This window comes from Ambystoma mexicanum, chromosome 8, assembly GCF_040938575.1.
Source record: "Ambystoma mexicanum isolate Mex_15411 chromosome 8, UKY_AmexF1_1, whole genome shotgun sequence".
Lineage (NCBI taxonomy): Eukaryota > Metazoa > Chordata > Amphibia > Caudata > Ambystomatidae > Ambystoma > Ambystoma mexicanum.
The window spans coordinates 503,630,730-503,658,658 of record NC_090929.1 but is presented as its reverse complement, the minus strand read 5'-3'; the positions used below and the strand labels follow the sequence as shown (position 1 = coordinate 503,658,658).

General features: G+C 46.1%; 1 protein-coding gene across 3 annotated transcripts in view; it reads left to right on the top strand.

The window, feature by feature from the left end:
• CFAP74 (cilia and flagella associated protein 74) overlaps positions 1–27,929 on the top strand; it is a 2,332,202-nt gene that overhangs the window by 2,037,692 nt on the left and 266,581 nt on the right. For all 3 annotated transcript variants that reach the window (XM_069610170.1, XM_069610172.1, XM_069610171.1), the window contains exon 35: positions 1,459–1,588. In XM_069610170.1, the coding sequence (XP_069466271.1) occupies positions 1,459–1,588 (130 nt within the window). The remainder of the gene's footprint in view (positions 1–1,458; positions 1,589–27,929) is intronic.

Genomic DNA, 27,929 nt, shown 5'->3' with positions numbered 1-27,929 from the left:
GGGAGCAGACTCCATCAGGAAGAACTTTACCAGGTGTTAGAAATGTATTCTTCTGCATAATCTAAGTCCTAAATGCACTCAAACCTCCCCTCTGCCCTCTCTTCCCATTTAGCACTTTCAAGCGGCCTCTGGGTAGTTTTAGGTGCAAACTAAGATTCAACCAATAAACTTCATGAGTATCTAAACCATGTAAATCTATGACACATACCAAGCTAACAAACCAGCATTACAGTTAAGTAACTTTTGCTTATACTGACAAGTTGTAGGTTAGTGCTTAAACTTGGTAATATGGACAATGCTCATTCTTTATAGAGCAGTGTGTATATTGATTATCCTTCGATTCTCACTTACTCAGATTGCTGCTCATGATTCTATTTTGAAGTGCCAATATTGTGATTCATGGATTTACTTTTGAACTCAACAACTTCACTCTCCTCCTTTCATTCACTTTCCTCCTTCTAATCTCCCTATCTCTGTCCACGCTCGCAACTTAGGAATTCACTTTGACTCCTCTCTCTCTTTTTCCCACTATATCTCTCTCACCTCTCGTGCCTGTCGCTACCACCTCTTTATTATTCGCAAAGACTGCCCCTCTCTCACTTTCCATGCTAAACTTTTAATCTCCACCCTTATCTTCTCTCGCCTCTTCTACTGTTCCTCCTTACTCTTTGGACTACCTACTTCTCATCTCGCCACTCTCAAATCTATCTACCGTTCTGCAGTCTGTACCCTCTGTCTCCTTACCTCCCATGACTCCATCCCTGCTTCCCTTTCCTCCCTTGACTGGCTCCCCTTTCACTCCCAACTTAAATTTAATTTCCTCTGCTTAGTCTTTAAATCTCTCCATGGTCTTGCTCCCCCTTATCTCTCCTCCCTCCTCTCTTTCTACACTCGCTCCCGCTCCCTTCGTTCTGCTGATCACTTCTTTCTCACCATTCCACCATCCCCTTGTGCCTCCTCCCGCTTCCGCTCCTTCCAGCTCCTTGCCCCCCTGCACTGGAACTCCTTACCTCTCTCAATCCGCTCCATTCCTTCCTTCTCCTCATTCCGCACTTCCCTTAAATCTCTCCTTCTCCATTCCCTGCCATGAAACCCCTTCCCCCTTCTTGCTCCCCCTCCTTCCCTCATCTTTTCGTCTTGATCTTCTCCCTCCCCTCTCCCTCCACCCCACTTTCACCCCTTTCCCCTTCCGTTTCCCTCCTCCTTCTCCTCCCCACCCCTCCCTCTCAGTTCTACTGCACTACTCTCCCTCTTCTCTTCAGTTTAATTGCTCTTCTTACTGTTTTGTTGACTGATTCATAATTGTAATTTGCTTCTACTTTTATAATGTTTCATGTATCAAGTTGTTAAAATGTTCAGCGTTTTGGAGTAAAGCGCTATATAAACAAAATAAATACAAATACAAATACAAACTTAAGTGTTAAAATCACATCCTGCTTTTGTACTTATGTATCGCAGTTAGACAACACGTCCACCTTTACGATGAAGTACTTGATAAAGCTGAGCAGCCTTTCAGAGAAAAGACAGAAAGATAAGCAGAAACTGCCCCCCTTCATAATCCCTTACCAGGGAACAACAGACTTAGTAGGTAAGTATCATTCTTGACTATTCATGCTTGCATGAATTGACCCCACAAATGAGTAAACATGCTCACGTGTACCAACATATGCAAGCTGTGAAGATGTCAACGCATTGAACCACTAAATGATTTGTGATTAAAAAGGTCTCTTTTGCTTTGAACTGAGGTGTGGTAAGGCTGTATGAAATATTGCTCCTCAATATAATCAACAGAAAAGCCAAATTCTATAAAAGATTGTGCTATCACTTTACTCCATCTCATCTCATGCGTTTGAGAAGTCACCCAATAGTGAGTGATTGATTTTCTTCTTAATTTGTTGTAGCACTCCTATGTTTTGTAATGTTTCCGCCATACTTATGGGATGTCGCTCTGGGAAGGTGACAGGATCAGAACCGGTGAGGTGCATGCTTTTATGCAGACATGCCTCTCATGTACGCTCCCCCTTGCGCATACTTTTGGCCCCATTCTTTTCTCTGTGCTGATCATGGTGGAACTCTGAGCGGCGGCCGGACTTTAAAGCATCTAAATTATTTAGTTTTTTGTACGTCCCACGATTATGCCCCACAAGTGCTGGGTTTGAGCAATTTTTGTCCAGTCCCGATGCTTTTTAACTGCGAATCTGCATGGGCATTCCCTAGAGTGCTTTGGTATCAGCTACCCATGGGCTCCCTACACCTGCTGTAGCACTTTTTCAGCACACTCTTGTTCCAATGCACATAAGGCAGTATGTCCTCTTTTTAAATCAAGCACGTTAGCCCTGTAAACCATTTCTGACATGCTCCCATACCAGCAGGCGTTGTCATGGCACTCTCCAGGGCCATAAACTTTCTTTCACTAGATCCACACTCCCTAATGTTCCCTCTAGAACTAATCTGGGCCATAAGGCTAAGGGACTTAAACTGGGCTCTCTCCACTGGGGCCTTCCTAAGGTTTACTTCTGGACGCCCTAGAGATCCAGGACCAGTGCCAACTCATGCCACCAACCCGGGAGAGGTTCCTTTGAACTGTTCCTTGGCCAAATGGCTGCCATTGCTGGGGCTGGTTCCAAGATTCCTCCAGGGACTTTCACGAGGTTTAGGCTGAGGTGCTGCATCAGCTGCCTTACACTGACCTTGTTAGGTTTGGAGGACATTTCCTCACATTACGATTGTCGGCTGGTTTCCCTGATCCCCTTTAGAGTGGGTGGGTATCCCTAAGCACCATCTACCTCAGGCATCTCGCCACTGCACTTCATCACCCTATAGCAGGACAACAATATTGCGCTCCATCACTCATGCACATCAGAATTGCATAAAGTGAAGTCCAAGGGACAGTTTTCTAATGCCCCCTTCACAGCCATCATCAGCTGAAATTATGGGGCCCTTTCCCAACAATCTGGATTTACAGGCTGCCTCCGTATAAGGCTCTACTTCCTCGAAGGAAGCGGATCGGGCCCCATCCTAATGTCTCGGCGCATGTGAAGACCAGGACCTTTCCCAGCAGTACTAGTGGAGATTAGGCATGTCCATGCCTGCCGAATCTTCAGCAGAAGGTGGCCTGTTTGACTGCCTTTAAGGACAGGGTATTCCCATCATTCAACCTGATGTTCTTCACCCTTCCAGAGCCTTTCATAGGCCTTCACCACTATATTACATCCTGCAACAGGTACTCCCTACAGGACCCATTACAGCGGCAAATACTAGGATCACAGTGCAAGATAAACAGCTGTTGTGTTTTCGCTGCTCATGACCTCATACGCAGTGAGTTCCTTTTATTGGAGCTTTTTTACCACAGATCTTTAAGATCCCAAAGGACACCTCCACTCCCTCCCCCGACCTTGCTTCATGTCACACAGAAATGGACCTCACTGGTTAGCCTCACAGATGACGGCTAACCACCTACTTCTAAATACCGAAAAAACGGAAATCATGGTCTGTGGAAAGACTGCCCTTTTACCCCAACACACCCCTTGCTGGTCCTCACTAGGCCCTCCTCCCTTCCTTCACCACAGTGAAGAACCTTGGATGCACAGATCTGACACTATCACATCACATCAACTATGTGTCAAAATCCTGCACGTTATCCGACGCATCTTCCCCTAACTCACCTACCCTCACAGAGTCGCAGTAATCATGACCATCATCCTCTCGCCCTTCCACCGAATCAACCGGAATAGGGGGATCCTCCTTCTCTGTCCAAGCACCCACAATAAGGAACTCTATCCCTTTTAGCATCAGCCGCATAGAGGATCACCTCACCTTCCGGAAGGCACTCAAGACTCGTCTCTTCCCATCTGCATCTTGACTGACCTAATCCATCTCTAGGGTGAACTTTCACCCCCAGACAGGTAGGCAGGGGCATTGATGATTCACATAAGGGCACTCCAAGAAAGTACTGAGCATGCACAGACTGGATTCCCGTAGACCCGCATGCTAGGACATGCACTGCGTCTTGGAAATGAGTAATCAGCCATGACTCACAGGTATGTTTCGCACTCTCAATAGAATATAGTTGTATCCCTCCCAAGGCACAGCCACCCAACCTCATACATCTGCAATCATCCACTACTTGATCTCATATCTCACATCGCCTCTGCCACTAAAATGCAGCTAAACCCCACAACAACATTTTGGTCTAGCAGGACACAATCATTCTCCTTGACTCACATACTCACCTGACAAACCATCACAACACCCATCCATAAGCCGGTTCTCCATGGGTCGCTACCTACTACCATTGTACTGCCACCCATACCTACCTTCCTACTGGCTAAAATGTGCCCATGCATTCTAAAATCTTCTTACCAATCTCTCATACCTCGGACTTCGGTCCTCCAAGGGCATTCACCAACAACGCTTTGAGGCCATACCAATGGCACTGGGCACTATGCAAATGCCATATTATATTACATTACATTAATTACATTAGATAGGTTGTTCCATGAGTTTCTGTGGCTTCCTCTGCAAGCTGTACTCCAACACCAAACTTAGTTCCTCTGGCCGCAGTGCCCTTACCTACAAAGGCACCTATGACCCAGCCTCTGGCAAAGCTGCCCCTTTAAACCCCCACCTCTAGGCTTCCTTGCTTCACCAAATGTACAGTCACCTCCTCTAGCTACTCCAGACTAATCTTCAACCCCTCCTGCACTAAAATGTCTTCACTAGCTCTGGTTGCTGCACGGATTAAATTCAATTCCCTCTGCATCATCCACAAGCCCGTGTGGATTTGGTAATCTTCAACTTTATCTCACTAAATACTCAAATTCCAGAAGCTCCTTAAGACTTTCCTCTTTTCCTCCTCCTTCTCTTCTTCTCTCCTCTGCTAATCCCACAGTTGCTGCGATTGGTGTCCTGAGCCCTTATGTATCCTTGGGGCCCTGACCTCCCACACCAATCCTGCCCAGCTCCTGTCTATCCACAGTACTTGCATCTGCACACCGTCCACCCTGGAGGTTCGCACTTACACCTCCCGATGCCCCAGTCTGTGTAGCACTCAACATTCCTAGCACTTCATCTGTGGCTCACCCATGAGCTCGGACTCCCCAGCACTTAACCCCCCTTCGCTCTTTCTTGCTGCACTTGCACTTTCTGAATATTCACAAGACATAGTAGGTTAGTCCCTTCTACCTTTTTGCCACCCACCCTTGCTCCTTCCCTGCCATGTGGGCGCTTTGAAACAATATTTGTATAAGCGCCTAACAAGGAAACAATAAAATAAAAAAAAATAAAGGGGACAAAGGAGAACTTCCCTCAACCATTAGGATGTTTCACAAATGTGTCCTTTACGTGACAGAGTACTTTGCACATCAGCTTCCCCAGTGGAGGATAGAGTATTGGTGGAGATACTAAGGTCCAGACTAGGCAAAACTGTCATTCCTATAAAGCCGGACATCCCCAAGAAGACCAAAAATAGTGGGAATCTCTCCAAACAGGCACACACACTAACAAGACACTCAGTGCAAAGTCCAGGCTTCTCCCTGACGAAAATACCTTTCTGGCATCCAATTCCATGACTCATTCGGCAGTCAAGTCTGCAGCCCTCTTGTCGGATGATCGTCCTTCCTCCTCCTCATTCTGTGGCCAAACGCTCCTCTCACCTTCAGATACAGAGTATAAGATCCTGTGCTGAAAATGTGTTTCAGAACAGCTCCTTGCACAGATGCCATCATTGGAGCTTGCAATGTTAAATTTTGGTGGGGGATAAATGAGTTTACAAAAGGTCTCCTGGAAAACAGGAAAAAACAATTCTTAGCGGGATTGTCTAAAGGCAAGACAGAAGCCCATGACATACTGGAGTCTGCGGTAGGACACGTGGATATGGCTGTACAAGTCATATGTGAAGGACTGGACAGGTAGAACATTGATACGCTATGCCTAAATAAAGTAAGGGGTCTGCTGTTTGATAGGTATCTGCTTTTTCACCCTACCTTTGATGAGGTGCTCTCAAAAGAGAAGCAAACACCATGCCAGAGAAATCTCTATAGGCGATAACAAAGCTAACTTGCAAGCCTTCCTCTTCCTCTTACCTGAAGAGTGACAGGAACACCTTCAGTTGCCTTCTCGGGTTCCAAACTCACTTCAAAGGCTGAGACACAGGAAAGGGTTCTTCTTGATTGGGTCTCTAAACATCTTGCTGCTTGCAACCTTTTGATCCAAGACCCCTGGACCTTTTCACAGCACGGCTTCCTACTCCCCTTCCCTCCTGGCACTCCTTCCTCTTCTTCCCCAACCATTTGCATTGGACTTGGCAGAAGAGGTTCAGTAATTGCTTTGCTCAAATGTGATTGAATCTGTTTCCTATTAAACATAGTTGGAGGGTTATTTCTCTTCTTTCTGATCCCAAAGACAAACAAAGTGGGGCTGGAAGATCATCCTAGACCATTAAGATATGAACAAGCATCTTCCAGCAAAGAGGTGCAAAATGCTCATGCTGGCTCAAATCCTGGCTCTTCTGAGGGATGGTGTGACAGGGCCGCTGGACAGGCCCTGTCAGGGAAGGTAGGGGGGAGTCCAGAGTCCTATTTCCCTTTTAGGTGTCTGTATGCTCGATCACAGACCCCCTCCCAACCCTGCCTTACCTGTTGCCTTAGTGTCATCTCTACCACGACGAGTAGCAGAGGAGGCCAGACCATGCACCAGTGGGAGGCCAGAATGGCAACAGGGACAGCATCCTGGAAAGACACCATTGGAGAGCCCACGAGTAAAAATGATACACTAGCCTGCCAGGGATGTTTACTAATCAGGGCCCCATTAACCCACCAGGTTGATATTTGTGGCGAAAAGGCCCAAGGGGGGCCTGAGAGAACAACTCCTCCATGAGACCCAGTGCAGGTTCCATGTGCGAACTGCGGCAAGAGGGGATGGGCTTACAAGCCATTAGCAGCCCTCCTTGACTCTTCCCATGATGCCCCCTAGAATAAGCTACGTGGATTGGACAGAGTAAGTAGCCAATTGAACGTAAAAGTCCCCAGAAACGCACCCCCCTTAGTGAGAGGCAATAATGGACACAACCCAGAAGGTGAATGAGGCCAGGACCAAGTGCGGGTAAGATCAAAAGAGCCTTATATAATTCAGTATAGGGCATGCAAAGAACTCTGCAAACTCCAAGAGCGCTCTGTCTGACAATAGCAAAGACAGTTAGTTATATTACAAATACACATCATGCATGAGGTAAGCTATAGGGGCCACAGAGTCTCAGGGATTGGGTGGTGATGGCTAGGTGGTATACATTGTATACAGTTGCTTCTCCAGGATTGGCGGACGTTGGTGCTGCGCCACGTGGGGCGGGAGGTCAGCTGGGCTCATCGGGATGTAGCGCTGGGCCGGACATGCCTTGTAACAACAAATGATAACTAAACTAACATTTGCCCTTTTGGCCACACATTCCCACCCATTCATCACACTTCATGTGTCCTGTTGAGTTGCAACTCTTGTAAGTGCTGACCTTAGATCAATACATGGCCAGGAACATTGAAATGCGATCTGGAGTGTCTTAATACATCAGTTTGGGAGGCGCCTTAGGTTCAAACAATCAGGTCCCATGGGCGTAGTCAGGGGCATGGACGGGGGTGCTTGACTAACAATCCTTGGCAATTTCGGTGAGGGATGGTATTATGATCTGTTGGTAAACGTGTGTGCGCCCCACTTTCTAGGGTCATTAACTCGGGGTCGACAGAGGTACTACTGACCCGTGGGGGGCATGTGACCGGTGCCTGAAAGGCGGCGGGATTTAGGACCAGGTAGCTCGTAAGTCACAGAGTCAGGCTGTGGCGGCCTCTGACACGGGGGAGGGTGGCAGATGCTTGAAACGGGTCCAGCAGGGTCGGGAGGGAAGGCAAGGCTTTGCTGTTTGAACACCGTCTATCTCGAGAGAGCCTGGGCAGGGGGAGGGGGAAATGGCCTTGCAGCTCTGTGCGTGGCATCTTGCACGAGGCGGTTTTACTGTCGTATGGGTGAGGGGCGACTAACAACACATGGGGTTCCTAAAAGCACTCATATGTATTTGTATTTACATGGGATACTAGCTGATGATCATACTTTTTTACATAGCATTTCACATTTACAGTTGACATACGAACATGACGTAGTGTTACGCAGGTGTGTTTAAAGAGTGTATTAGGAGAGCAGCACAAGTTATTGTTCACAGTTATCAGCTGTCCAGTCTTTGTATATCTCTTCATTACATGTAATATCGGTTGCACAACTTTCTCTTTACCCATTCTCCTTTATATTAGCAGCGAACGTTAGTCAACAAGGCACATATTACATACATGGTTTCTGCACATTGCAAGGGCTTTCGGGGTGGGTATGGGTGCAAGGCACCACGCCGTCTATACCTGGGGGGCTTGGTACAGGGGTCAGGGCCTGAAGGGTTTGGGCTGATCTCAGTTACATCCTAGTATTCTCGTTCATAGCTGGGACAATGATGTTCTGCGCAAGGTCAACAGCTACAGTGTTTTATTTTGTTGTTCACTCGCGTCTGGACACTTGTGAGAACGAGTCTTCAACGGATCTGCCATGCAGTGGGAGGTGGGGGAAGTGTGGGCCTCTGTGAGCGCGGTGAAGTGGGGGTCACTCTGCAGCGTTCAGTGTTTCTGCCTTGGGTTAGATATGCACGTTTCTAGCAAGATGGAGATGGCTTAATACAAGATGGTGTCTATTCTCTGCCACATAACGTGGTGGTGCAGCCCCACATGTCGGCCAGCAGCCGCCCTGCCGCCTGGGCCCGGGAGGCAGGGGGGCTGCTGACGAGTCATGGGTCTCAACCAGGGTGGGACATGTAGTGGGAGGGGGGTCCTATTGACCTACCCTTCCCTACGTTTCCCCACTTTCGTTACTTAAGTAACGAATACCTTAGCTCCCCCAGTCGTTCGCTCTCTTTCTCAGCCAACACTGCTTCCTCCCAGGCTGGTGTTCCTTTTATTGGCATCCAGGCTCTGCACACCCCCCAGAGGCTTTCCCCCCTTCTGACATACTCATCTGGGGTGCAAGTCATATATATACATCCCATATCTCCCTTCAGGTCCACCCATACCTCGGTGTACCATTCTAGCTCCTGGGGTTCCTTTATCGTGGTATGATATAACCTGTCCACTATGTCCCCGTCGTAGTATTTGGGCACCATCCTATATTTGGATTCTGAAGCCTCTCCAGTTTGTATGTGTGCTTCCTGTTGCGCCCGTGCCCTTCCTCCGGCGTTGCCCATTGTCACCATCATCATTGCTCCATTGGGGACTGCATTTGCGCAGCATTGAAGACCCAACTGGCACACACAAAAAATCAACAATAAAAACACGATGAGGGGCATTAGTAATTTCACTGCAAACCCCATCCAGGAAGGTACCCAGGAAAAAAGGTTGTCGAACTACGTGCTTGGGTCAGTGCCACCTTCTGTCTTCATTCATTCCCCCAGGTTGTGGACTGCGGCAAAGACGTGTGATAGTGTCCCATTATCAGCATCTTCAGAATGTACAAAAGTGCAACAGGCAGTTCCAATTTTTCGGCAAACACCTCCGTCCATCGCTATCAACAGGTCTAGGACATGCCTGTTTTGCATTGTCATCAATCTCAGTGCCCTCAGTTCCACTTTGATCACGTTGAATCCTTCTTCAGTGTCGTTGGCCAATTGAATCAGCTCCCACTGTGTGATCTGCAGCCATTTTGCATTTGCTCGGGCCTGAATGCTTGGAAAGAGGGAGGCAAAGAAGCTTTCTGCTGAGCTGAATAACCTGTACCTGTCTGGGATCTGTGCCAAGAGTTCTGAGGAGGCCTTTGAGATATAGTTTGATGACCTCCGTTTTCTGGACAGGATTTCGTCGGCGGTTCCTTCTGATAGGGTGTACAGTGGTGGCTCTTCAGTAGGTGAGGCCTTGGTTGTAACTTGAGTCGTTTTCCGGCCCCCCTGGCCCAGGTGGCTCTCCGGTATTACCATTAAAGCTGAGTGCAGTGTCGCCAGGGAACACATGCCCCTCCATGATGGTGGGAGGTGCATGTAAGCCCGCTTGCCACAGACCCAGTAAGTGTCCATCAGGGCTGCTGTTCCTTTCTTCATGTCTGGGATCATTAGGCTCTTGCTGCAGTTCGTGTTTCTTCCCATTTCGATTTTCCCTTCTCCTAGGAAACAAAGTTCACTTGAGATTTCTTTCTGTAGTTTCAATGATTTTTCTATAGCGCTTACCCAGGTCAATTTTGCCACATGTTCTGACCACACCGTGGCACACGTCTTTGCAATCCATTGTAGTTTTTCGGCTGGCAGCCCTCGCAGTGCTTCAGCTTTGCAGGTTACCACGTCATCTTTCCATTTGTTTCTGAAAATAGTGTTCCTTTTATTACTAAAAATGGTTCCTTTAAGCATACCACTCCCTTTAGTCTTGAGTAGCACATTTTTTCGTTCTGCAGCATTTCAAAAGATACTGTGTGTGCGTGGAAGGTGTTCTTAATTCTGCACAGAGTGAGATGGAGGAGACACTGGGCGTCTGCAAGAGGCAATTCTTGCGGCATTAAGACTTTAGGTGTGCCTGAGGCATGGGGGATCAGGGAGCACACGTAGCAACTTTCATTAGTTGTTTGTTTGGCTGTGGAGCTCATGTCTGCATACCATTTATTCAACTGGTGTGGGTGTCTGGGATCCTCTATCGTGTCAAGCCCCAGGCCATAGTATTCGTCATATCTCTTTCTACCTATTTCCCTCTTCTTCCTATTGTTAAGGAATGTTTTAGCATGCCTGGCTGCGTGCAACAGGGACTCCCTCTCCCCAGGCCCCTCCTTCTCCCATTCCTCATGCAGAGTAATGAATTTGTTAGCCATTTCAATATTTTCCTTCATTCTCTCTGTGGTGTGGTCTTTGTCTCGTGGAGGACTGATTGTCGTTGCGGGTGGGGTAGCAGTGGTGCCATATAACCATGATATAACAGATGGGTGTCGATCATTTAGTTCATGTACGCCAAAATTTGTGGTGTGGCTTTGGGGCTTCAAATGGATGGTCGGCTTGTTGTTAGTATCGCTCTGACGTTTCTCCTCGTCTGGATGCGGGCCATACCCCCATACCAGCTGAAAGCCATCCCATATTAAATAGTTACCTTCCTTAAATGGTTTGCTTACATTTTCCAAATCAGTTCCATTACCTCCCCCCTCATGTATCTCAATGTAGATAAATGCTATTAGGTAATATGTTGCCAAGCCAAACATGAGTGTAAAAAATATAATAGCACAGACAGTCAACCCACATTTGTATGAATATGTTCGTAAATCAAAAACATTTCTACTCCTAGTGTCCCTATTGCTAAGCGTTGCAGGCTGCCTGTTCGTTGCCATGGTTACTCCTATATGTTGAAACATAGAAAAGGGCGCATTAAGCATACAGTGCAATCATTTTTGCATTTTCCACTTTTCAGTGTTACTTTAGAGTAAGAGAGAGATAGAGAGATATATAGATAGAGATATATAGATAGAGAGATATAGAGATAGAGAGATATATAGGGAGAGAGATATAGAGATAGAGAGATAGAGACATATAGAGAGAGAGAGAGTGCAGGGTGAGAAAGGGGAGAGGGTGAGTGAAATCATTTTATACTTATTTACACGCTGTCATAAACCTTATTATAATACAGTTGTCAGTTTAATACATTTCGCATGCTCTTTTTTTCGTTTTTTTTATTTTTATTCATGCACATTTACACCGTTGGGGCCTTCTGCACCTTCTGCTGACCCCACGCTGTCATATGCTTTTCTGACGTCTGTTAAATGTATCCAATATCTCAAGCCCTTCACTTTCACCGCTGTGGGTGTGCAAAACACCACCTCGTATGGGCCATGAAATTTTGGAGCATTCCACCTACGCACGAAGCTCCTGATGTTTATCATCTCCCCTGGTAACAGCTGACCTGTTGTGCTTTCTTTCTCTGGAGTGTGTGTTTCATTTTCCCCATCACTTATGAATGGTGGTGCAAGTTGTCTCGCTATCATTCGTGCTGCCTTAGTAAGTTTAGTCAGGTAGTCATTAAATTCTTCTCCCAGTACAGTTGCACTTCTGTGTGCATCTGAATGTCTACGGAGGGGTGAATGTGCTGTGTGCATTTGTCTTCCTGTCACGATCTTGTGGGGCGACAAATGGTGGTCCTTGCTTGGCTGATTCCTCAGCTCAAAAAGGGCCAAGGGGAGACAGTGTACCCAATTTTTCTTAAGGGTGAAACATAGTTTTGACAGCCTTCCTTTTAGTAATCCGTTGATCTTTTCTACCATCCCGTTACTTTGCGGGTGATAAATTGAGCATATTTATGCTTTATCCCTAGCAATGATGTCACTTCTTTAAAGAGATCGTTCACAAAATGTGTGCCGTTGTCAGAGCGAATTACGTCGCAAATTCCCCAGCGGGGGAATACTTCTTGCACAAGAAACTTTGCAGCGCACTTCGCATCTGGGTGGGCACAGGGACCTGCCTCTACCCAGCGTGAAAAGGGGCACACTAACACTATCATGTACCTCGCTCCGTTGCACCTCTCACCCATATCTGCATAGTCGATATGCAGTTCTCTGAAGGGTCCTATTGGCTAGGGTATTACATAAATGGTTTCTGCACATTGCAAGGGCTTTCGGGGTGGGTATGGGTGCAAGGCGCCATGCCGTGTATAGCTGGGGGGCTTGGTACAGGGGTCAGGGCCTGCAGGGTTTGGGCTGATCTCAGTTACATCCTGGTATTCTTGTTCATAGCTGGGGCAATGATGTACTGCGGAAGGTCAACAGCTACAGTGTTTTATTTTGTTGTTCACTCGCGTCTGGAGACTCGTGAGAACAAGTCTTCAGCAGATCTGACATGAAGTGAGAGGTGGGGGAAGTGTGGGCCTCTGTGAGCGCGGTCAAGTGGGGGTCACTCTGCAGCGGTCAGTGTTTCTGCCTTGGGTTAGCTATGCACGTTTCTAGCAAGATGGTGATGGCTTAATACAAGATGGCGTCTATTCTCTGCCACATAACGTGGTGGTACAGCCCCACGTGTCGGCCAGCAGTCGCCCTGCCTCCTGGGCCCGGGAGTCCGGGGGGCTGCCGACGAGTCATGGGTCTCAACCAGGGTGGGACATGTAGTGGGAGGGGGGTCCTATTGACCTACCCTTCCCTACACAATCCTGGGTGGGGGTGGGGTATTTAAGTAGGTGTGTGTGAATGTTTTGGTGTGTGTTGGTTGGGTGAGGACAGGAAGCAGAGGAGGATGTCCAAGAGACCAGAGAAGGAAAGTCCGACAAGAGTGTGGGGTCGTTGAAGAGAGGGGGTCTGTAGAGTGTTTGAGCGTGGAAGGAAGGAGTGAGTGGGATAGCAGTATAGTAGTGGAAGGTGGGAGTAGAGAAGGGTGTGGTAGCAGCAATTGGTGATTGTGATAGGAGAGGGATATCAGTGGTAGTTGAATAGTGGTAGAGAGGTGGTAATAGTAGCAGAGAGGTAGTAGTGCCAGGAGAGTAGCTGTAGTGGTGAAAGAAAGATGGATAAGATAACGCCAGAGATAGTAGGAAGTAGTAGTAGTGAATAGAGGAATACAGAAAATAGTAACATTGAAGGGTGGAGGTAAGAAGGGAAGAGAACATATTGAGATTGTGAAAAATCTAGTAATATTGTCACTGAGTCCCTGGAGTCAAACTTCCCTTACGTGTACTGGGAAAGATGGAAGCTACCTGACTCTGACCCTTGTGCTGGCTATCTGCAGGAGGACCACGTAGGAGAGGATAAACTGTAGAGGGACAGAACAAAAACATTAGATCACAATTACCCTTCATCTGTATTTCTCATTGGTACCCATTTGCCTTTTCAACATTCTTGTATAGTATATTGTAATGCAAATATAGAATCTCCAATTATAACCAACCACCAACCTTATTTGCATTTCCCTCTGCTTGACAGTACTGAGGCGAGGTAGAGGGATGGAGTAAGGAAGATGACTAGAAGCGGGAAGCTAACACTGCATTCTAGTGTTTGGAGAGGATTAACCGGTGTGGGATATTCAAAAGAGACGCACCTGAACCCAGGTTGAGACCTGAGCCTCCCAGAGTTGATTGGGACACAGGCGGAAGAGAGCTGAGCAAACGAAGAGAGAGGCAGGGGCTGGATCTGTAGGTGGCTTGTTCTGACGCTGGTCAGAATGCTGAGAACAAGCAGACGGCTAGAAGCAGCGCAGAGGCTGATACTAACGGCGTGCAGGAGAGGCGAACCTCGAGTAAGCTTACTTGAGGGCCCGAAGCAGCAAGAGCTGTCTGCAGCAGAGGAGGGCAAAGCAAAAGCTTACCGGGTCATGGGAAGCATGCACAGTCAGCGAACCGAAGAAGACAGAGAATGAAAGACACAAGGAGCACCAAAGCCACCCGGTATGCCCAGAGAAAGCGAACGGGATATTGTCGCGCGTATAGGTGAATGCTACCGCATAACGCATAAGATGCTTACTACGACCCATAAATGCCTCAGTCTCAGCGGCCCAACCTATCTGTCATCCCGTATAGGCATCAAACCTAACGTGAGGAACCTTTGCTCTTCTTCTGCGGTCATTCTCAATTATCCTAAATTTAGGACAGCCAAATTTGGAGGTACTACATTGGATGCTCAGGGTCCCCTTTTATGGAACACACTTCCAGCTGGTATACGGCAGATCCAGAGCTATACAGTGTTCAAACGTGCCGTAAAGACTCACTTATTTAACCTGGAATAATCTCCTGACTGGCTTCTCCATCTGCCTCTTATGCTTGTTTGTCTTTGTCTTGTTCTTGTTCTTTGTGCAACCTGAGGCCCACGGGCATGTTGTCGCGTTACAAAAATTAAAATAAATAAATATAAATAAAATAAATATGTCATGTTAAGTAACATCATTGAAAAGTTGATGCAAGCAATATTATAAAAGGGTCGGTGACCCCACGTTTCAAAACAAGAATTGGTGTAGGTGCGAACAGTGCTGAAAAAAGGTCAAGGACCCCATATCTGAACAAAGAAATACAGATCAGAAGCAAACTGTAATGAGAAAGGGTTGATGACCCAATAGTTAGCAAAGTTTGTTTTGTTGATGACAAAGGAAGTAGTTGGAGAATGTAAAAGCCCAGGCAGGTTAGTGAACCAGTGTGACGCGTCTCTGTGCAGAATGGTGCCGCCTGCACCACCTGGGATATGGAGATTGTATCCCTGGTGATGTAGGCAGGCGTGTTTGCGCCTACTATCCCTAGGATGCATGCGGCTGCAGGAGGTGCCAGTGGGAACTCTTCCCGGGATGTTGCAGTCACCTAGGTTGCTTCCAGGTTCAGGCCATGGTGCGTTGTGATGTCACGGCGCAAACGTCTGCACGGCGGCCAGCTGATCGGCGATGGCAAGCGGTTGCCAGGGTAACTGCTGATGTCGGAAGCCCTCGCTCGGGCTATGAAATGTAACGAGATACTACTTCAGTGCGTCTTATCGCTCCCACAGTTGAGTCCTTGTTGTTTTCTCCATGATCCTTGATTCTCTTCAGTCTTGTGCACGGCCTTGATCTTGCCTTGTCCTGCTCCTCCCTCCTTCCTCTCTGCCTTGCCTCCACCTTCTGCCTCCTTTCCTCCTCTCTCCTCCTTGTTCCTCAGTCCTTCCTGACAAGCCTCTCTTTCTTCCTGGCCTTCTTGCCCAGTCAGTTGTTGGCTCCTCTGACTTCAAAGGCCCTCAGCGGCCTCCCGGCTCTGTGGCGCCCTAGTGGTTCCACTGCCTTACACCATGCTAAATTGCAAGAGGCGGATCCAGCCCATGTTGTGGGGGAATTGGTCCCTGACCTTGCCCAAGTCCACCATACGCTTGGGACAAAGGGGGGGCTGGGTCTCCTGCCTGCACTGACCCTGGAGCATCCTGGACGACTTGCGAAACAGTACCTCCCAGAAGAAAAGAGGAAGCCCATCACAGCCAGGACCCAGTACACTGCGCCCAGGCGATCAAGCCCTTTACAACCAGGCAAATAGTGTTATGATTACAATACATGTCGAAAATACATATTTTATAGTCTCTTACCTGAGTTAGCAGGTCTTTAAAAAAAGGAGGAAATGGGAGCCTACCACACTTCTTCCTATTCCCTGGAAAATAGATAACAGGGCCCAGTGGAGAGTGTGGCTCTTGACAGGTGAAAGATTCAAATGTTGAGAGCCAGGAAACTCCAGAGCAGTGGTGAAAGTGGATTCGGTAGTAATGAGCAGGTCGAGGTGCTTAGAAATAGTACAGTGCAAAGGATTGTAGTTGCTGGCTCTGAAACTGAACGCTCAACTAAGCAAATGAAAACAAAGCAATAGAGAGTATATTAATGAACAGTAATAGTATAATACAAGTCTCGTAACAGAAAGAAACTGTTCAATTCTACGATGCGTGATTTAACAAATTACCTTTAGAAACTGTTGAGTGTGCATGAGAGATGTGCTGTTCCGAAACGAAAGCCTAGTTATAATGGTTGATAATCCCGGAAACAAGTTGTGGAGCTACGGAACTCTGTTAAATATAACAACAAAGAACGACTAATGGCAAAGTGGTGCATATGTTACTCTTGAAGAGAAGACTTGATGAGGAACATGTTCACTTGTAGAGATGAGTTAATGGGGAACGTGTCATGCACTGGAAAGAGGATCCAATTCTCGAAGCCACAAATAAATAGATTCGAAAGAAAAGACAGGGCAAAGGTAGAAAGCAAGTAGTAAGGTGGGAAGGGGGGAATTGAAGAGAGAGAGAGAGAGAAACAATGAAGCAATGGAGTAGTTTAATACTCACGGGAGCGTATGAATCAAAGTAGAAGCAACGCAATGAGCTGGCAGGAGAAAGCCTTCTTATACAGCATCCAAAGTGTTTCTGACCACTGATTCATTTTGCCGGTAGCCATTTTGCAAAAGACTGGCTTAGGCGAGACAGATTCTTCCTGTGGAACTATTCGGTGCCATCTTGGATGACAGTCCTATTAATCTTAATCCCATTCTTTTCCATCTGCGTCACTGAGACCATGAAGGATAGTAATTCATGACAAATAGTGAGTCTGGGGCTCGAACCCTCAGGAGAAGCAAACTTTTTGAAACAGTGTAATATCCTGGCAGGAGAGTAAACAAGAAGTAAACTTGCTGAAACAGTGTGACATCCTGGCAGGAGAGTAAACCATGAGTAGGAAAGGAAGTGAGCCTGAAGATGGGAAAAGTGTCAAATCAATACATAAAAGGGAAGAATTATGCCTATTTTTAAAATTTGTGAGAAAGGAGTAAATACCCTGGGAAGAGAGATCACCAGAGACATAAAGAGGAGCAATCAATGGAAAATGGTAAAGCAACACCCCAAGAAAGTAATCGGAGGATACAGAGTGTGAACAACTGGAGCAAATAAGTGGAATTGTGTGACTGTCCAAGGGAATAACACTGGAACCATCCAGCGGAGAAGGGTAGAGATATACACCCTCAGAAAACAAATGGCAAATGCAGAGTGTGACGAACTGGAACAATTCAAAGGAATTCTGTATTTAAAGTGATACGCAGGGGAAGGCCAATCACCTTGAAGTTGTGAAATAAAGAGCACCATATGTCTAACGGAAAGATTGATATAATTTAAGATTGGGAATACTTAATGTAAAGCATTGACTGTTGAAGGAAAACAAGGTAAAATTATATTTCCTTAAAAAGCATAACAGCCTAAAGAAACATCGATAATCTCAAGGGATATGTCGTTCTCGTGGAACTTGTAAAGTGAAGTCTTAAAAAGGGAAGAGAAACTCAGGGAAGGAGACCCACTTTTGTTGAATGATGACACTTTGTGGAACTTTATCTGGGGGCACCGGAGGCTAGAGAAGGATAAGAAGAAACATAGGGAAAGGGAGGATACCTTTTCCTGGTGGAACTTTATTTCTTTCTTTTCTGCACCTTAAACTTTATATTTTTGGAACTTTGAAAGAAGGCAACAGATGCATAGTCTATAGAAACCCCCTTGTGCACATTATATTAAGTTTAGAGTGTAAGGGTCAGATTAGGGTTTTTGGAAACATGATGGAGGACGCTTTTTTGTTTGACATCCTTGTGCAGACGTGCTTTGGTTTTGTTGAGACAGGGAAACCCCTCTTAGGAATAGGGATGGATAGAATTTCCCCCAACCCTCTTATTATTTTGATACATAAATGTCTTTAGCCAACAACAAACATGCCACTGTGTCTGAGTCTTACTCTTGATCCCTTACAGGACCTAGTGCAGGAAGGGTCAGGTGACACCTGTGTGCAAGAGGAAAAGGTGGAACTGGGTGGAAGGAGGCACCATCCCCATAACACCCTTAGAGTGCTAAGCGGTCTAGGTCAGAAACATCTAGAAGACCCTTAGGGAGACAGGTAGCCATAATCTTAGGAAAAACATCAGTAGTTCCAGTCAGGGGACCAGACAGGTTGCACCGTTCAATAGAATTAACATTCCCAATACCGATGCCTAGGGTAGGGCGTAGGGAAAGCCAGGCAAGTCGAGCCAGAGAGTGATGGCTCTAGCGCCCAAAAAAAACAAGCCCTGGGAACCCCAGAGAACACCCAAATTCAGCATCCAGTCTGTCTATTGAAGATCAATAAACACCTTTGGACCTGCAATATGAGTTGCTGTGGGTATTTGTGGCTTGCCACCCCGTCACAATGGAGAGTGGTTATGTGCCCTGAATCTGCAGGATGCACACCTGCATATCCCCATATGGACTCCTCTCCACAGGAACCTGTGTTTTGTAACCCTGTCTCTGTAGTGCCAATTCAGGTCCCTCCCTTTTTGCCCTAGCTCTGCTCATAGTAAATTTACCAAAGTGGAGCCAGCAAAGATTGCTTCATTGAGACAGGCAATACATGGTGTGAATCCATCCAGATAACTTTGGATTTGGCTTTTGCAAAGAGCCTTTCTCTTAATTCACCAAATTGTCACTGACTTCTGCTCAACTGATCCATTTTGTTGTCCTCGTCTTGGACACCAGGGGTCTTTTCTCTTTAAAGGGGAGGGTTCAGGATATCTTGACTTGTGGGTTCAACTCTTTAACAGCTCACACACATTGGCCCATCGTTTACTTAGGCATGTGAGACTCATGGCTGCCTGCATCCTGGTGGTTCCACCTTTTAGGTTGTGCAGGAGACACAAAAAACTGCACCTGACTCCACACTGGTCTTGAGGAACTCTGAGCCCATGCGCATTGCATACCATTATCTGTTTCTGTGAAACAAGGCCTTCAGCACTGGATGGAGGAGTTTGTCCTCCTTATAAGGCTCCCCATCTCTGTACCCACTACAACCAAAAGCATATTATCAACTATTTCCTTGGCTTGTGGGAGACCTTTCACTTCCTTCACATCCCTGTCGCGAGGCTCAACTCCATCTTCCTAGCACTGGCATTTTTCTGGTTGTGACTTGGGAGGTCAGATGGTCCTGTTATATATCCAGACTGCAATGTTTTATCTAAATAATCAAAGGGTGAACATTTCTCTATTCTGTGTAGACTTGCAGTTGAGATCTGGCTCATCTCCCTGGATCTCTTCTCAATTACAACACACTTGGAATGGAACTGAGCATCAAAGCAGACTCTGAGCAGGAGATCTCTGGCTTCTTTAATGGGAACTCCCTTCCGATGTTCTGAGTCTGATCTTTGCTCAGTGGATCTCTCCACTTCTGTATCTATTTGCCCCACAGGACAACAATAAATGTCCTCTCTATTCCTTTTGGAGTGTCCAGGGTGTCCACTCCCAGGGCAATGTGTTGACAACATGGGGGCAAATATCCAGCCCCCCTTTATGTAAATATTATTTCTATAGCAAAGCGCCATTTATGGTTAAGTTGCTCATCTCATAGGAAGATCACTTTTTGGACGGCTTATAACTTCGCTCTCCCAGGACAAATCCTAACCAAACTTTGCAAAAAAAAGTATATGGCCCACTCTGAATTATTTTGCAAAGCTTGGTAAGATTTGGTCCAGGGGGGGCAGAGGTATAGGGGGGGGCCCAAAATGTCTTTTTTTCCCATAGACATAATGGGAAAAAACTTTGCTCAAGCCTACAGCCCAAACCGCTGGACGGATTTCCACCAAATTTGCAGCAGGAGCGGCGGTTTGGTCCCGAAAGCATGCTTTTGTTCATTTGGTGAAAATCCGTCCAGTAGTTTCTTTTTTAAATTACCAAAATGTAAGGCAAAAAAAATTGTTATATCTATGTCTGCTCCGCGGACTCACTTCCCCGTTCGGTCCACGGACTGGCCTCTGATTGGCTGTACTGTCCGCAGACTGGTCCCCGATTGGCCAGAAAATACTCCGAGTTTTGCGGGGTCCATGGACATCGGGACGCGGCCGCCGATTGGCTGGTGAAAAAACCCTGAAATGCGTTGGTTTTCCTGAAGCGCCCACCATCTTGGATTCATGGACTTTTTGTGGTCCGCGGACAGCACAGTGAAAACATTTTTTTAAAAAGCAGCATTTCACTTGTCAAACTCAACAAACGATCTCTGGGATGTGGGGGCGGGGGGTTGAGGATTGGATTGGATATGGCCATAAGAAGCCAAAAAACTGGTTGTTTCACCCCCCCGTAAATCTGCGAACACTCCAGATGTCCTGGGGCAGTGCTGTGGTGTTCGCGGACACTTCAAATGTCCTACGACATCTGTACCTATTTCTGCATTACAGGGTTGGGGAAAAGCAGTTTTTGGATGGCTTATAACTTTTGCGCCATCCAATGAAACTGCATGTAACTTTGCAATTTTATTCCAGAACTAATCCTGAATGGTTCTGAAAAGTCTTGTGGGATTCTGTCAAGAGGGGGCAAAATTAGAGGGGGGGTCCCAAAATATTTTAAGGGCATATAAATGTGGTGTCATTTGATGAATCGGCACAACATTTTGCAAAACGATTTTGGATCTAGATATAAATGGTTTTCTAAAGTTTGGTGGGATATTCTCAGGACGGGGCGAAATTAGAGGGGGGGTCTTAACATTTTTAGATGGCTTATAACTTTGTTGCTATTTGACAAATGTGAACAAAAGTTTTGAGAACGATTATAGACCCAACCTTCAATGCTTGTGTAAAGACTGAATGGATTGTGTCAAGTGGGGGCTAAGTTATATGACTATTGTATGTACATACATTTTGACACTTTAAAAAAAATAAAACATGGGCGGATTTTGAGCAAACTCGTGAGGAGCATTGGCAAGGACATTAAAGCATGGTTTTGCAAATGTGCGCGTGTTTTTAATTTTTACAAGTGTAATAATGTAGGTGCAAAAAATAGTCCTATACCTTTGGTGACTGAGGTATAGCCTGTGGCCGTGGGCAGAAGCCAGATTGTCTGGATCATGGCATAAGGTCATGACGCAGACATTCTGGCTACTGGGCATGACCGCTAGGGACAAAAAATGGTGTTAAAGTGGCTATGTCTACCTGGGACCGGCTACGTGGTAAAGTTATTCGAAGGTAGGATAGGTTTGAAAGGGAAAAAAGTGCTTGTGGTAATATGTTCATATGGTTTTGCAGGCTGCCATGGCAAGGGAAGAGTGGCTGTGTACGGAGCCCTGCCTTCTCTTTCCATGTTGGCTGTCTTGGAAAAGGATTTTCTTTCCTACAGCGGGATGCTGCAGGCATCCCTCTGTGGGAAGAATAATCCTTCCTTCTTACAGCAGGACGCCGTAGGTGTCCCGCTTTAGAAAGGAAAATCTATGTTTTAGCAACCTGGGTTCCCGCTTTGGGAACCAGGGGTGCTAATGGCTTTTATCCCCTATTTCAGGGGCTGCAATGGACGATAATGGGCCGTAGCCTTATTTATTTATTTATTTATTTATTTATTTATTTATAGCGCACTAATGCCCGCAGACATCAGGCTGTGTGGTTACAGTATTTGTTGAGGAAGATGAGGTGGAGGAAGACAGCTTAGTACTTGCTGAGAAAGGAACAACCTTTCTGAGAGCATTGCGGTCATTGGATTTGTTGTGGCAGCGCATGGAGGTGGTCCTGTAGGAGTACTGTCCAGGTAGTCTGCGACTGAGTGCACTCAGTGCATTTCATTTTGGTAGCTTTAGCCTTTGGTACACCCCCAACAGTAGCAAAGAAATGGCACACCCATGATTCGATCTTGGTGCTAGAAGCAGGCACTTCCTCTACCTCATCTTCTTGGTCCTCTTCATTGTCTTTGAAAGTACTGCACTCTTTTTGTTGTGAAGGTCCTCCAGCTGGTGGTGGCTCTTGGGGAGGAGGGATGGCAATAACTGATGCCATTTTTAAGCTAAATAGCAGTTTTGATAAAATTCTTCCAAGTATGTACTGTGTACTAGATTGGTAATGGATAATGAGTACGAACAGGTGTAGGAGGTGTTTAAGGTAAATTTTAAGTTGAAAGTTCCTAGATCAGTAGAAAATGCAGTTCCGAACTGTCCGCGAAGGACGGATCTTATCGTGAAGTGCGGACAGGTTCTCAAACACGTCATCATTCCGCGAACCAGCGCTTGGTCATGTGGCGCTGCCCGGAAGGTCCGCAATGAAGTCAGATGTTTGTAGACGTCTACGGATGCAAAACTAGTTGAAATAGTTGCAAAAGGTGTATAGAAGTGTTAAAATTGATTCTAGAAGGTGGGAAATGGCAGAGTTCTAAGGTGACACTTTGTAAATTGGACACAGATATTGTTATATTTGGTAAGTATGATATTAGTAAGTTGTAGAAAAATTGCATACTCTGGTAAAAACACATACAATTCACTGAAAAAACATTGTTAAAGGGACGTTATGGTTAAGTTGGACTAATAAAAACCTATGAAATTCAATGAATATACTTTGTTAAAAGGACATTATGGTTAAGTTGCACTAATGAAAACCTATGAAATTCAATGAAAAAACTTTGTTAAGGGGACGTTATGGTTAAGTTGCACTAATAAAAACCTATGAAATTCACTGACAAAACTTTGTTAAAGGGACGTTATGGTTAAATTGCACTAATAAAAACCTATGAAATTCAGTAAGAAAACATTGTTAAAAGGACGTTATGGTTACAAGTAAAATCGAAAAAACCATGAAATTCGCCAGTTATGGTAAGCTAAGCAATCAAAACTCGTGCCACCACCGTGCACTGCGAAGACTAACACTCAGGACATCAAAGATGACATCACAAATGTCATTGATGGCCTCACTGATGACATCACATGTGCATTTACTTTTCATACAAGGGGTTGTGAATGTAATGTTGGCAAAAACGTATCAGGGATTATCGGGAAATGTGTAATGAACTACATACTTCATTACCATAGCTTACCATAACTGACGAATTTCAGGGGTTTTTCGATTTTACTTGTAACCATAACTTCCTTTTAACAACGTTTCTTTACTGAATTTCATAGGTTTTTATTAGTGCAACTTAACCATAACGTCCCTTTAACAAAGTTTTTTCATTGTATATATATATATATATATATATATATATATATATATATATATATATATATATATATATATATATATATATATATATATATATAGCCTTTGTGTTTGTGCAAGGCATAGTTAAGGTTAAGACAAAGGGCCTCATTCCGACGCACCGGTAAGGACACTGGTGCCGGTAATCCCTTTGCGCCCTATTTCGGACCAAACGTACCTTACTGTTCCCGTTAGGGGACCAGGGCGCAAATAACTGTCACGACTCGCTCCCTTCGCTCCCGTTCCCGCCACTTGGGGGCATGTTTTGGGGCTTATTCCTTGCTGGACATTTCCTCCGAACCTAATGCCACAGTGCTGTAATGAATTGGGAGCGCAAAATCCCTATTTTCCAAACTACTTCCCTTCCGGATCCATTCCAGGTCTTTGGCAGCCAGCATGCTTCTTTAACCAAATGACTGTGTTTCCCAGAATGCCTGGCCCCCTGCTCCACCTCCACCCTTGCAGGACTAGGTTGGGTGGAGGATAAGCAACACCTGTGGCTGCAGGTGCAGCAGTCAGCACACCTGAGGCGTGTGCTCGTTTAGCAGCTTTAAAAGCCACAGTCTCACTTCAGTCCAGCGCTGGTCATCGTTTGCAGTGTTCCTGTTTTTGACTAGTCCCTTGTTCACTGTTCCTTGCCCTTTTACCTAGGTCCTGGTTCCTGTTTTCTTGTTCCCTCCGCCCTGAATCTCTGATTCATGCTCTAATTGATTTCTGCACCTTTGTTTCCCTTTTTTCCTTCCTCTGTTTACAGGCAGCATTTCTCAGTGCTTTCCCTTTTCAAATGCAGCCCAGTTGGTATTTCTTTGACTCTGTCCTTTGCTGCTGTTAACCCGTATGCCTTAGCCTTCCTCTTTAGCTTCCTGTCTTTTCCTTGGAAGGATAGGGAGAAGTTTGCATTGGTTATTTAGCTTTTTCCCTGCTCCTGATCCTTACTTCTTTTGGGATCCATTCCAGGTTTTCCTTAGCACTTCTGCATTTATATTCCCATTTGATTTTAGGTGTGGTGTGCGGTTGTTAGCTAGCTCCTGTGTGAATGCTTATGTTTTCCTCACTATATGTTATCACTATTTCAACTTAGGTATTTAGTTTTCTGCAGCGGATCACTCTCGGCTGCCTTCCAGCCTTCACCCTTGCCCTGTCGGGCTCCCCACCTAACAGCGGATCACGCTCTGCTGCATTCCAGCCTCCGCCCTTGTCCTCTGGGCTCCCTGCCCGGCAGCCTGCCTCGCTCCGGCTGCCTTCAGCCCTTGTCCTCTTGGGCCCCCTGTTCTACAGTCTACCTCTCCCTGGCAACCTACAGCTCGTGCCCTCTGAACCTTCCTACTTCTCCCATTGCTGTTCTAGCCTCTTGGGGTCCCAGTTCATCAACAGGATTCCTGGGCTAGCTGACATTCAAGAGGTTGATTCTCGTCCTTGTGAGTACAGTTCTTTAGTTCCCTTATTTGATACCATCAGAGTGTTAGTTCACAGATTCTGTCATTGCTTGCCCTCCACGTGGGTTTAGCGCTGTCAGTACCTGTAACAGCAATTGGGGGTAAGGCGCTTGCCGACTTTCCTCGCGGTCAGGTGCTTACCCCACATCCCTTTTCACCTATTGGGTTTAATATCACACTCTGTTTGCCCTCCAGGCTTCTAGCATACATGAGTCGTTGTTCCTATGTGCACATTTCCCTTGCCATATTCGCTGCCTTAGTATTCGCAGGACTAATCCTGACAGAATGACCAGCCCAAAATTCCCATTGAATATGGCAAGTTTAAGAAAGAAAGGCAGCAAGGCCTCTAACAAGTTTGTACAGAAAGCTTCCCCTACATTTACCTGTGACAATCAAATCACTAGTCTTGGTTTAAATGAACTCCTTGTCACGAATGGGCATTTACGAGCAGAGTACTTTTCCCATAGGATGGCTCATCCTACATTGCCTGATCCTAGTTCGATCTTTTGTTCTGATCCCGATTCTATGTCAGCGCAAGCCTTAACCGTAGAAAACAACACACTGTCAGACTTATTAGACAAGAGTACCTCGGTTGTTGAAACCCATGATTTCAGTTGTGCTTCACCTCAGATAGAACAGTTTCATGGTACAAACATAAAGAATGGAGGGGTTCCTTGCATAACTTCTGTTTTCTACCCTCAGTCCAAATACTTCTTTGCACAAGTACATACGGTAGTCCCTAATGTCAAGAGGTCTAAGGTCAATAGTTTGCTTAAGGGTAACACAGACCAAGTTAGTATGAGAAAGTATAAATCTCAGAACCTGAAAGCAGTAGAGGACAGTGCACAATCGGTGCACATCCAGATTGCTAGTGCAGGATCCAGCCCTGATGCTACGATGCCTCCCCCTGTGCCTACTGATAGTGATGTACAGTTAATGCAGGGCATACTAAGAGCCAAGCTTGAGGAGTTAACACAAGAATTCATTTCTTTACAAGAGGAGAATAAGATCTTGCACGCATTCCTGAATACACCTCAGACTTTATCCATTGATGTTGATGAAGTGAACACAGTTCAGCCCCTGAGTGCAGAGACTTTGGTAAATCATGATAATTGCCAATATGTTAGATTTATTGGAAGTGAAAGTCTTTCTTCTAGCACAGCGCTCAACCTGGGCACAGTTTCTAACAATTGTTCTGCTGATTATCAGGGATTGCAGTTAGCTGAAGATTTACAAGCCACTCCTTTACTTAAAGTTTCCTGTGTAGCAGACTGTCATAATTCTGAGCTAGCACACATACAAGCTTCTGATCTCCAAACACAATACACAAAGGTGGCATACACAGATTCAGTCACTACACTAGGCTTAGGTCCTGCTCTTGATACAGCTGCTGAGACTGAAGTAGAGTTTAAAGCTGATGTGGAAGACAATCTTACCTCTGGGTTCACTCTTCCTTCTGCCAATTCTGATCAATACAAACAGTCAGAGACTGTACAGATTGCATGTTCTGATGAACTCATTCCACAGTATACAGAACCAAAAGACCAGCAGGCGAATCCTGAACTGTTGATTGTTAATCTGCCTCTTTCAGAAGCTAAGACAGAGGAATGGACAATTGACGAAATCCTGATTAACAGAGACTTTACTATGGTGATTCCACTGGTTGATTTTTACTTCCACAAAGAAAGAGACTCTGTGTCACCCACTAAAGAAAAGGACTGCAAGGGTACAGTTCAGTCCTTGGTTACTGGAGCCAAGGAGTCTAATGCCCTAAAGGTGCCCTCCATTCCTGAGCCACTAATGTGTCTATCAACTTCTGAGACTTCTGTGTGTCCTCCTACAACCATTGACTCTTCGATGATCCAATCCACAGCCCTGCAGTCATCTTTGGTACACGTGTCTTCAACCAATGAACCACTGCCATGTCTGACATTTCATCAAGAGCCTCCACCATGCACGGGGTTAGTCCCAAAGACCCTGACATGTTTGGATTCAGCTACCGAGATGGCTCCAACTTGCATGCCTTCCGCTTCAAAGCTTCCTCTGGCCTGCCTGTCTACAGTGACTCATCCAGAAGATCATCCTTCAGCCAGAGAGCCTCCGGTAGTCCATCATATGTGCATGTCTTCAGTTCCAGAGTCTATTGCTTGTTTGCCTTCAGTTCATGATACACCGGTATCCTGCTTAGCTTCGCTTCCAACATCAGAGGTATACCTGTCTACACCATCAGATCCTGCTGTATTTTCTACTGCTCCAGACAGTCCTCCTGAATCCCAAACATTTACTGTCGATGAACGTTTAGAATGCCTTTCTTTTGCTTCAGGAGGAGCATCAGAATGCCAGCCTTTTCCACAAGACGATTCTCCCAACTGCTTCACTTTAGCATCAGAGCCTCCAAAAGATGCAGCATCAGATTTTGAGACTTTTGCCAGCTCCCGCTTCAGAGTCATCAAGCTGGACCAAGTGGTGAGTCAGAACCACTCACCTGGGTGTGCACAGGGGGTGGTGCAGACCGGCGTATTACCTACAGAACTTGTGCAACAGAATTCCGCCAAGAAGCACCAGTTGGGTGCTAGTAGCCAAAGGAAGGGAATGACTGCTGCAGTTCAAGATGTGTCTGTTATTGCTCCTTCTGCGAGTGTGCCTGAAATACCAAGTACTGTGTCTATCACTCCTATCAGTATGCCAAACGTCCCTGCTGTTGTATCCAACGTGCAACAAAGTGGCTACACGACTGTCACCAGGAGCACCAGCCTCGTACAACCCATGGGACTTCCAGGCATCCAAGGCGTAGAATATGTGCAGTCAAACCTTAATCTTTTTCAACCCCAAGCCTTTTCCCAGATGGATGACAGAAAAAGATCTGAACCTCTACCTCAGCCGCCACCTTCTCTAATGGCTGAACATGAACATTTCCTGAAGCCAGCAACTTCCTTACCTTCCGCATGTGCGCTCTCGGCAGAAAGGCTGACAGAACTTCTACCATTGTCTAAGGCAAGTTGCACCAGCCTGCCTCCCTCCTCAAAGACTTACAAGGGTCCACTCCCAG